The sequence below is a fragment of the Vigna umbellata genome, chromosome 5, assembly GCF_029865625.1.
Source record: "Vigna umbellata cultivar VRB3 chromosome 5, Vumbellata_1.0, whole genome shotgun sequence".
Taxonomy (NCBI): Eukaryota; Viridiplantae; Streptophyta; class Magnoliopsida; order Fabales; family Fabaceae; genus Vigna; species Vigna umbellata.
Window position 1 is genome coordinate 32744674 of NC_142169.1, and position 12096 is coordinate 32756769.

Genomic DNA, 12096 nt, shown 5'->3' on the forward strand with positions numbered 1-12096 from the left:
GCTAATCTTGGCCGGGTCAACCGCAACTCCTTTTATTGAGATAATGTGCCCCAAATATTCCACACTTTCCTACCCAAACATGCATTTTTCCTTGTTTGCAAATAATTGGTTATTTCTCAACACTCCTAACACCCTTTCCAGTAATTGCAAATGTTCTTCCCAGCTACTACTTGGGTAATCAAATATTCAAAACTTCTAATATAATCCTCCACACTTCCTGTTTGTTTTAGAGAAACCAATTGATCAAAAACACTTCCTTCCCTCGTTCCTCCATATCTCTCCAGCATCTCTCTCTTTAAATCTTCCCATGTTAACTCTTCATATTCATTCAACATAGGCTGAAAAAAATGTATGGTGCTTCCTTCCATACATAGATGGGCAAGGTTTACACGAACGGCTTCTCGTGTCTCTTAGACATTAAAAAAACCTCCGCCCTAGCAATCCACCCTGCGGGATCTTCCCCATGGAATGACGGCAACTCGATTTTCTTCATTGATTGGCGAAACTCCAACAGATCATCTTCGTCAAGCGGTTTTATACTCGGAAACACCCTCGGTATAACCTTTACCGAATTCGTTTTCTTGTGTTCCACAGACCCCTGTCCTTCATCCTCCTCCTCTCTACCCTTTGTAAACTCTGACATTAGGTTGAGCAACTTTGATTGATTCTCCACTGCTTCCTTACGTAATATTGCGATCTGCTCCGCGGTGTCCTTATGAACATTCTCCAAAGGGGTTTGGTTTTGCAACGATTGCGCAACTAGCTCCTCAACAACTGCCTTAAGCTTGGTCACCTCTCCCGCAACAAACCCTACCTTCGTCTCATCATTCTCCTTAGCTACTGGTTCCCCTTGGGTAATGTTCTTCTTCGGTGGCATTGTTGGCTAGTATCCGGCAGGTTGGACCAATGATAAGGTTTTTTAAAGAATAGAAAAAGATTGAATGAAGACTCAAATGGAATATGGATGATTTTTATTTTCTGCACACAAGAAAATCAGTAAGATATGAATATCTCACTGCCCAGAGCCAAGCTCCTAAGAGAAACCAAGAATGGCTCCCTCTCTACTGAAAAACAACTAACCGTCCCCCCAACATTTCCTTCCTGATTCTTTTTTAAAACAACCACACCCCTTTCTCTCTCTCTTCTAACCAACCTATTCCTCCCTACTATGCCACGTCACCCTTCCTAGTCTTTTTCCTCTCATACTCTGTCCCACCTGTGCTTGATCTTTTTTTCTAGGATCAAGGGCTCATTGAGCCCAATAAGGTTTGGGTCTGTATCACATAATTAGAAAGAGAAGCTATTAGAGACAATTGACAGAACTCAGAATAAAGTATGCTAATTTGGGATTCAAAGTTTAATTTGTATTACTTAGGATCGCATTTTCATTATTAATATTATGGGAATGTTAGGTTTAGTAGTTTGGTCATTAGAATTTCATATACTTAGTTCGATTAGGATATCCAAGTCATATTATTCACCTTCATGTTTAATTCTTTATAATTGAATTTGAACAATAATATTGTGTGTTAAATAGCGGGGTTCGAGAGTCAAGTTCCAATATACACTAAGAGGAATGGACATCTTTTGTAATTCTTGAGCAATGTATGTGGTGTCTGCAAAAGATAGTCATGACTCATCTTATATATGAGAAAGATTTCAAAGGTTCTATAAGATATTTTTTGCAACTTCTTAACGAAACTTCGGAATTGACCACAGCAAGGAGTGTCTAGAAACTAGGCAATTACCATCCATATCATGTGGTGTTAAAATATTGGCAGCAAAATAGTTTGTATGAGAAGTAAATCTACTGACTCGTCACTAAAATTATACACAAGTGGTCATGAAGAGGGGAGTTGGGGATAGGTAGTCATAGAGGACTCACTATACGATTATGGTTGCTGTCAGAAATAAAAAGCCTGTTATTAAGGACATCAACTGCTAGCTTTCCTGGAAACTTTAATGGAGAAGTCAACAGGCGTGGATCATTATCTTTCTCCAAATTCAAGGAAATTGGCGTATTGTCCAGCATGTTCTGCTTTCCATAATATAGAAGGGCAGCCTCCACAAAATCATCTAGATCCTTTTCAAAACAGGAATAATGCAACACTTGTTTTAATAACCATATTGTAAGAAAAATAATAGCTGTAACTACATGTATCAATAAATGTAATTGGGCATTATTAAGAAAAACAAATCAATGGCAATAGCAATACAAATCATTAAAAAAAAAAAAACATTAGGCATATTATAAATTAATCCTGCATGCTTAGGCAAGGTTGGGAGTTGATTGACGCTCAATCTAAATGGGCTAATACTCTTAAAGCACGGGTGCTTAAAAGTGTCACTCCCATCAGATATCACGTTCAATCTTCCTTCAGGGGCTGGTTTAAAAGGAAGTTTCAGTTCGGTTTAAAATAATGTTACTTGGAATACAACATTGCGATCAAAAGAAATACAATATATGCATATGCATAATTTAAAAAAATACATAAATATACTGGTAATGCAAAAGTAATAAAAGAGACATCCATAACTAATAATAATATTATGTCTAGAAGTTCAAATAACAATAACATCAAATCAAAAACACCACAAATTTCAAGTTCAAAACTTAAAATAACAACAAACCATAAAATAAAAGTCTTAAATTTCTGTGGGTGCGACTCTTCTTCAATCCTAACATAATTGTCTTCAATATTATCCAATGGGGCATTTCCCTCCTCTTCCCCTTTTAAGAAACTCTTGTCAAAAGTTAAGTAATTTTTCAAACTCAAATTCAGAGCTATCATCCAATCCATTCTCAACCCCAATTTGAATCTTCTTTTTACTCCTCCTTGTTGGGGTTAAAGTTGCACTTGGATTTAGCCAAAATTTTCTTTCTTAAAGTTTCATATGGATGAGCTGACATAAGTATTTAACTTTTAGTTGAATGGGAGGTTCTGACTAAATTATCATAGTGATGACACAATATACAAAAAAAGTAGAAATGACCTATGACTTAAATTATTCAATAGCCTGTGTATATCATACATGGGATTCTCATATACAATTGAGACACATAAGTTCACTGGACAGCCATACATGTGCATACTACAACATCATGGCTCTCACAGTTCCAAACGAAGTTAGTTAAATGGCATCCGTGAATCAGTATAAGGGAGACTACATGTGCAGATTGTTCTTAAAAAGCTATTTCAACGGGTTTATTTAAAAAAAAAACTAATTTCCCCTCTTTTTTCAATAAAAATACATTTCTTAACTTTTTAAGTGCTTTTCTCTAAATGTATTAGGCTAGGCTTCTACTTTCTAGGAAAAATGTAAAATAAACAAGTTGAGTCAAACACTTTCTAAATAACTGCATAGAGACAATAAAATACAAAAATAATAATTCAGATCCTTATTTTTCTGAAGTTGAAGGAAGGAAATATTCAGTTCCATAACTACCTAAATCACAGCCTTGACACAGCTATTACACAAACAAATAATTAAGGCCTAATAAATCTTAATTCTGCTTCTTACTTCTCCAGCCCACAAACTTTTCATGCCTGCCAAAAAGACTGCTTCATTTTGCTGTTTATAAAATTACTCAACTACAAAAGCTCTTTATGGCTTTGCAATAGATAGTTACAGGCTCCTATACAAGACCTTTTGTTCAACAGATAATCTTACCGTCTGTTAATTAGATGGGTGCATGAGTCCAAAATCATCAATCCATTGGATAGACCCATGCACACAGCTCATTAGTAGGACAAATATGAATATAAATGTTTTTCACACAGATATCTAGTAGAGTCGCAATTTTCTTTTCAACAATACTAAATCTATTGTTAAGAAGTGGACTTTAAGCCTAACTCAACTCCACAAAACTAGCTTGTAAGGTGAGGTCTGCACCCACTTATATACTTTAAATTGGCCTTATCTCTAGTCGATGTGAGACTTCCAACACAACCCCCCTCACGCCGAGATATATACATCTTGAGCGTGAGATTAGACATTAATGGGTGGTCCAATAGCGGCCCGATAGCAGGTGGAACAATACGCCCAATAAACAACAAATATCGTTATGATAAGCTCTAACCATAGCTCTGATACCATGTTAAGAAGTGGACTTTAAGCCTAACTCAACCCCACAAAACCGGCTTGTAAGGTGAGGTCTGCACCCACTTATATACTTTAAATTGGTCTTATCTTTAGTCGATGTAGGACTTCCAACATCTATAATACTCAGAGTCATGGTTATGGTATTACACAAACTAGTAACAGCAACAAAAAAGTGATACTGTGCACATAATGAGATGTCTATAATCCTAGAATTATCTTCCATTATTTAAAAATATCACAATAAAATATAAAATAAAATACATGGAGAGGAGACTAAAGATCATTATCAGTACCTTCCTGTGACCCTCTCCTGCTAGTTGTGCAAGAAGCTTACCATCAGGGCCAACTATAGCAAATGTTGGCCATGAACTTATACCCAAGTTCCTCCAAAGAAACATGTCTCCGTCATTGACAACCTAAAAGAAGGAAACAAATAATAAGATTTGGTGGATCACACTTTATTAAGAAAAAGTTCAAGAGCCCTAAAATATTAACAAAATTAAATATCAAAAGCAAAGAATATTGATAAACAAAATGACAGCAGAATAAACTCTCAAACCAAAACATTGGTTTTTCATAAACTGATCATCTGGCGATAAACATCTGACCAATGTTCAATTTTTCAGAAAAAAAGAAAAGTAAATACTTTGATATATTAATTGAATTTGAAATTCAAATTTACCGGGTGAGAAATTCCATAGCGTAAAACTGCATTGCGAATAGCCTCAGAATCTTTTTCGTTATCAAACTTTGCAGAATGAACACCCACGACAACAAACTGAACAAAGCACGAAATCAAACATTAACTGGACAAGTAAATGACTTTTCAAATAGAAATGCAGGACAACAAAGAAAATCTTGAAAATTTAAGAAATTACCGGCATATCTTTGTATTTTTTCTCCAAAGCATCTAAGTCTGGCAACACATGCATACAGTTTATACAACAATAAGTCCAGAAATCCAGCAAAACAATTTTTCCTTTCAGATCCTGCCAAAAGTTAGAATCAGAATCTAATGAAGCACGTCAGATAGTTTCATCAGATTATAATTCAAACTTAATAAGAGTACCCTGCGAAACTGAAGTGGAGCTGTATTCAGCCAATCAAGTTTAGATGGAAATTCTGGAACTATCTGGGCATTTCCCCTTGAATTGTGAAAAGAAATTGATCATAGTGTATTAATAACAATTACAAATTCTACAGTAGCTCATGGATGTACAAAGCTTCAATCTTCAATCAATTTTTTTTCTCCAAAGGAGGAGGTAACGTTCACAATTCTAAACACATAAAATAACTCACAATAGAAAATATTTCTTTCAAGCTAAATATTGGACAATATTGAGAAAACAACTATATATACTAATAAAATAAGCATAGGGTTAAAATCATCAGAAAATGTTTATATATAAATTCATCCAAACACTAATTACCTGCTTTCCTGATCAGAAATGTAGTTCACAAATTGCTGGATCCTATCATATCTTGAGTTATCTGAGAACAAAAAAGCAACAATTTTATGGATTATACTACAACTTTTAGTATAACTCAAGAAAAAAAGGCTATAGTCAATACCAGCACACTTTGCCGGAGATTTAACTACTAAAGTCAGATAAAAAGGTTTCATCTGTCCTATCTAACATGTAGCAGCTTAAGTTCTCAGGCTGATTGTTTCTTTCTTTTTTTTATCAGCAAAGTATTATGTATTATATATATAATTGGACACTTGGAGTGCTCCAACCCGTTTACTAAGATTCTTTGACATGACCATGAAGCTTCAAGCACTTTATGGTCCAAAATTTGATTTGGCACCTAAAGCAGAAATGAGGTGTTTATCCTTACCTAAGATACAGTCTTAAATTCAGTAACCCTTTATATTCATATTCATACATATTATCAACACAAGACATGAGATAGGAAAATAGATAAAGTGATAAATTCACCTTTCTGCTCCAAGGGTGGCAGGGCAACACCAAACAACTGATTCCAAACAGCTTTTGGAGAAGCATATTGCATTGCCTGCAGTATTGCGATTAGCTAGTTACACGTGATTGACTTGCAAATTAGTTGTCCCTCCAAAAGATTGAATTGAAGAGTTAAGATTCAACCAAAGATGAGGCAAATTTTGTGCAACAACAATGTACCTTCCAGTTATTTAAGGTGAAGATAAGGCAAGAGATAGCAATGCCCAGACTTCCATATCTCAGTATATCTCGCCGAGAACCCTGCAACCTGCCCATAAATTATTTCTGCACCCTCATAATAGTAAATCACCAAGAAGCATTGCTTGTTGCAAGGGCAAAAATGCCACATCAATAAAGAGTTTCATGGTCATCAAAAAAGCCATTGTTCATAATATAGGAGAACGACACCAAACCATCATAACATCAGAAATCCAATTATGGGAATCCCCACTGGTTAGTTGATGAATCATTCAATTCTTTACATTGTGAACAAATGCAAACGGAACTATTCTACATCCCGCTACTGTTAAGAGGCAACTTATTTCAACTCTCACAAATGGTGGTCATTAGACTTTTAATTTTCATATTTTCTTTTTGAAATAGGAAAATATGTATTAAAAGCCAATTCCACTTAAAGACAAAACTTTTGCCCCAAGTACAAAATCTTCAAAAGAAAAAAATATCCCCATCTCTCTCTTTTCTCTCCATCCCCATTCTTAAGTCCCCACAATTTTAATAACTCTCAAGCTTCAACATAGATACCATTGTGATTCTATCTCCTGCCTGCCTCTTCGTGCTTACATCAATGTTTATTGTCACAAACACACATATAAATACATAAATATAATGTGTGTGTATGATAAATACAATATATATTAAAGTATAATGATATATATTTCATAAGTATTAATAATAATATGAATTTTATAATTAATATTAAAAGTGTAAATTTGAAATTATTTTGGTTGTCTTATTCATTGTCTATCAAAGAGTGCACAGGATTAAAAAAGTTATCTTCTAACTTTTGTTCTCTTTCTAATTATATTAGTGTGTATCAAACGCACACACAACAAATTGAAGACCAGAAAAATATAAACCCTCAAAAAAGGTTAATAGAATTAGTATTGAACTACAACCTACGTTTTTTATTCTCTACAGAGGATTGTTATCTATCCCACCATGAAAACTGATTAAAAGTAATTCACATGATGCTAAGACTAAATACCTTAGGAACTTACTTTTGGAAAAAAAATCTTCAGAATTCAGGAGAATGAAAAGGAAAAAAAGGGTTCCAGCATGAAACTGTCTTACCCTCCATCAAGCACAGTAGATGAAGACTCTGCAAAATTATTTAGAGTTTCAGAGCCCTGCATCCTCTCATCTGCAATGGCATGTCTAGATAAGACCCCTTGCAATATAAAACCTACACTTTTGTGCACTACTCAAAAATAATTGTCAGAAAAATAATTATCTTAACTAAAAAGTTTACTTTAATTGAACAAACAACTTGACCAAAATCAACCAAGTATTAAAGTGAAAGTTTTGCAATAAATGAGAACAATTTGCAATACATGGAGTACTCATAGCTCAGAGTTCTTAAATTATGGACCAAATGTGGCTATCCATTCTACATCAATGCCAAAAATAATATTTAGAGGAAAATGATAGATTTACAACAAACACCCAAAACTACATACTATATCCAACAGTGCCACCAAAGAGAATATCCTCAAGTGAAACACTTCCTATGTCATCCCGGATAAATGATGGCTCTGCAGATTCTAAAACTGCATCTGATATTGAGGTCCTTACAGCTATGCATCTACAAACAATGAAACAAATTATGTAAATATTTTTTGTCTACATTTTAAATATGTAAACATACGATATAGTGGTTTTGGAGTCTAGAAATTGGTTTGGGTTGGTAAGTTCAAGCAACCATTAGTTATCTTTTTCTTTTAACACAGGAAATACAAAGGTCAATGCTTACCTCATTTGCGCAGCTTTGGCAGCCTGCACTCCAGCTAGCGCATCTTCTATAACAATACACTGGGAATACATATTACTTATTAATTATGTTTAAGAGAAAATACAACCATCATTTTACACAGGATATCAAATTCAATGTCTAAGTTGTGCATTAAAATTAAATAGATGTTGATAATCATAATAAGAGACACAGTACACTTAAAGACACACTTAGTAACTGCAGATGCCTCTTATTGCAGAAACAGTTTTAAGCTATCATGAAAGAATTTCAAGAGAAACTTTCTGCCTAGAAGTAAACATTCAATAAGTTTATTAGCCAAAGTGTTAGGTTCCTAGGTTTGAAACCTAACTAAGAACACTAACAGTAGGTAAAAACAGTAATGAAAGAATGGGTTTTTGATAGGATATAGGGTGATAGGTTATAATGGGTTTAGGATAGAAGGAAGAGAAAATGAGAGGGCACTTAGGAAAGAAGAGTTATTTGACAGTTAGTTAGTTAGTTAGTTACTTAGTTAGTTAATGGGAAGGGGAAGACAAACTTTATGAATAGGGAGTGGGTTCTGTACAGGGGATTATTGAGTGAATTTGTTGTAAAGACAGGATTTTAGCCTGTAGAGAGAGGTTATGCTCCTAACCAGGGATGTTATGCTCCCAACCATTCTTTGTAAAGAGAGTTCTTTTACTATGAATAATAGAAGAACTCATTCTTTCATTACTGTTTTTACCTATTGTTAGTGTTCTTAGTTAGGTTTCAAACCCAGGAACCTAACAAATTGGTTCGACCTACCGTTTCAAGAAGCGGTCGGATCATCAGGAGAACTGCCGGATATCCTTAGGAGAGGAGTGTTGGATCTTTGGGAGAGAAGGGTGATGGAAGGAAGAGACGATACCTTGGAGAGGAGGACCAGCGAACTAAAAATCAGCATGGCAGAATGGAGAAGCAATATGCAAGAATGGAGAAGAAATATGCAAGAAACGAGAGAAATGCTGCAAAAAATCAAGATTCACATATAGGGCTTAGAAAGAAGTGAGAAATCTATCATGAAAGGACAGAAAGAAGGTTTAGAAGAAGAGCTGGAGGAAGACAGGGGTGAACAAAATTGGAGGAAGCAGGAAGAATTGCCCAGGTTTGAGGGGCTAGACCCGTTGAGATGGATCTCTAAGGCAGAGAAGTTCTTTGACATCCAGAATGTCACAGAGAAGGAGAGGCTCAGGTTGGCTTACAGCTGCATGGAGGGAGGCACCATCTATTGGTTCAGGGCCTGGAAAAATAAAACCAAGAACCTTTCTTGGAAAGGGCTGAAAGAGACATTGATATGGGGTTCGAAGGAAGAAATAGATATGGGGTTCGAAGGAAGAAATAGAGGCTCTGTTTTTTAGAAGTTAGCCCAAACTACAGGAGTTACAGAAGCTGCCTCTGAGAAAGTTGTAGAAGTTTCTGCTGCAAGGGTGGATAACGTGACAAATGTTGGTAGGGAAAATACATCAAGTGAAGATCATGATGGGAAGGTTGTGACTCTTGTTTCTCCAAGTAAAGTTGCAAAAGTTGTTGTTTTTAGTGGAGATAGAGTGGTAGGTTGTGGTGGGAATGTCAAAGAGCAACCCAGTTGAGTCTGTTTACCGGCAAGAGAGGACCTGTTGCAAGATATCAAGAAAGGAAAGAAACACTAAGGTGGAGGATAAAATTCAAGCAATTGGGAGCAAAAAAATGAGGATGCCATTGACAATAATGGAGCTAGGAAGGGTGAGGAGACACCAGCTTTTTCGTGGGTGAAAAGAGAAGAGTTGATCACTTAAGAAGGGATTGACATCCAAGATCAAACAACAGGGGCAACAAATGCTTCTGTAGTTCAAAACACCAAAGGATCAACAAAAGCACACCCAAACGGCAAAGAAAATGTAGTCCAGGGGTGCAAGACCTGGCAACAAAAATCCAAGAACCTTTTTTGGAAAAATCTGGCAACAACTCTACTAAGGATAGTTGAAAGGAACAAAAGAAGCAATCTCTGTGAGAATTGGGCAGTAGTAACATAGATGGGGAGTGTGGAAATTTTACATGAGAGTTTGCAAGTAGATGAAGCAACTACCAAAAGTGTTACAAGAGCCGATAAAGTCAGAGTTGAGATTTGGAGGACTTCACAAAATTGGGCTAAAAGAATCCAAGAAAAGTGAAAGTCATTGGAGGAGGATTTGCCACCACCCAAGCCTCCAGACCTGAATTGGAGGGCAGCATCCATTGGGTTCCCTACATATGGTAACAGGTTGATGAAGAGGAGCCATGAGATCAAGCTTTTCGGTTCCAACCTTGAGGATCGGTTGTTCTGCAGGGGTGTAATGATAGGATATAGGGTGATAGGTGATAATGGGTTTAGGATAGAAGGAAGAGAAAATGAAAGGGCAGTTAGGAGGGAAGAGTTATTTGACAGTTAGTTTGTTAGTGGGAAGGGGAAGAGAAACTTTATAAATAGGGAGTGGATTCTGTACATGGGGGATTATTGAGTGAATTTGTTGTAAAGACAGGATTTTAGCCTGTAGAAGGAGATTATGCTCCTAACCAGGGAGGTTATGCTTCCAACCATTCTTTGTAAAGATAGTTCTTTTACTGTGAATAATAGAAAAACGGTTAGGTTGGGTTTTTCTATTATTCACAGTAAAAGAACTCTCTTTACAAAGAATGGTTGGAAGCATAACCTCCCTGGTTAGGAGCATAACCTCCTTCTACAGGCTAAAATCCTGTCTTTACAACAAATTCACTCAATAATCCCCCATGTACAGAACCCACCCCCTATTTATAAAGTTTCTCTTCCCCTTCCCACTAACTAACTAACTAACTGTCAAGTAACTCTTCCCTCCTAACTGCCCTCTCATTTTCTCTTCCTTCTATCCTAAACTCATTATCACCTATCACCCTATATCCTATCATTACACCCCTTGCAGAACAACCTGTCCTCAAGGTTGGAACCGGAAAGCTTGATCTCATGACTCCTCTTCGTCAACCTGTTACCATATGTAGGGAACCCACTGGATGTTGCCCTCCAATTCAGGTCTGGAGGCTTGGGTGGTGGCAAATCCTCCTCCAATGACTTCCACTTTTCTTGGATTCTTTTAGCCCAATTTTGTGAAGTCCTCAAAATCTCAACTCTGACTTCATCGGCTCTTGTAACACTTTTGGCAGTTGCTCCATCTACTTGCAAACTCTCATGTAAAATTTCCACACTCCCCATCTGTGTTACTACTACCCAATTCTCACAGAGATTGCTTCTTTTGTTCCCTTCAACTATCCTTAGTAGAGTTGTTGCCAGATTTTTCCAAGAAAGGTTCTTGGATTTTTGTTGCCAGGTCTTGCTGGACTACATTTTCTTTGTTGTTTGGGTGTGCTTTTGTTGATCCTTTGGTGTTTTGAACTACAGAAGCATTTGTTGCCCCTGTTGTTTGATCTTGGGTGTCAATCCCTTCTTAAGTGATCAACTCTTCTCTTTTCACCCACGAAAAAACTGGTGTCTCCTCACCCTTCCTAGCTCCATTATTGTCAATGGCATCCTCTTCTTTTTGCTCCCAATTGCTTGAATTTTCTCCTCCACATGAGTGTTTCTTTCCTTTCTTGATATCTTGCAGCAGGTCCTCTCTTGCCGGTAAACAAACTCAACTGGGTTGCTCTTTGACACCACTGTTTTAACCCCAGGCCTCAACAATTCTTCCCCTTTCTTTACTGTTTTGACATTCCCACCACAACCTACCACTCTATCTCCACTAAAAACAACAACTTTTGCAACTTTACTTGGAGAAACAAGAGTCACAACCTTCCCATCATGATCTTCACCTGATGTATTTTCCCTACCAACATTTGTCACTTTATCCACCCTTGCAGCAAAAACTTCTACAACTTTCTCAGAGGCAGCTTCTGTAACTCCTGTAGTCTGGGCTAACTTCTAAAAAACAGAGCCTCTATCTCTTCCTCCGAACCCCCATATCAATGCCTCTTTCAGCCCTTTCCAAGAAAGGTTCTTGGTTTTATTTTTCCAGGCCCTGAACCAATAGATGG

General features: G+C 36.6%; 1 protein-coding gene across 1 annotated transcript in view; it reads right to left on the minus strand.

Annotated features, from left to right (window-relative positions):
- Positions 1 to 12096, minus strand: part of LOC124838957 (haloacid dehalogenase-like hydrolase family protein) — a 28743-nt gene that overhangs the window by 12694 nt on the left and 3953 nt on the right. The window contains exons 6-16 of the mRNA XM_088116649.1: positions 8056 to 8114; positions 7763 to 7887; positions 7377 to 7446; positions 6246 to 6333; positions 6045 to 6120; positions 5535 to 5595; positions 5174 to 5249; positions 4983 to 5093; positions 4787 to 4882; positions 4398 to 4520; positions 1886 to 2083 (exon numbers count right to left, since the gene is read on the minus strand). Of these exons, the coding sequence (XP_087972775.1) occupies positions 1886 to 2083; positions 4398 to 4520; positions 4787 to 4882; positions 4983 to 5093; positions 5174 to 5249; positions 5535 to 5595; positions 6045 to 6120; positions 6246 to 6333; positions 7377 to 7446; positions 7763 to 7887; positions 8056 to 8114 (1083 nt within the window). The remainder of the gene's footprint in view (positions 1 to 1885; positions 2084 to 4397; positions 4521 to 4786; positions 4883 to 4982; positions 5094 to 5173; positions 5250 to 5534; positions 5596 to 6044; positions 6121 to 6245; positions 6334 to 7376; positions 7447 to 7762; positions 7888 to 8055; positions 8115 to 12096) is intronic.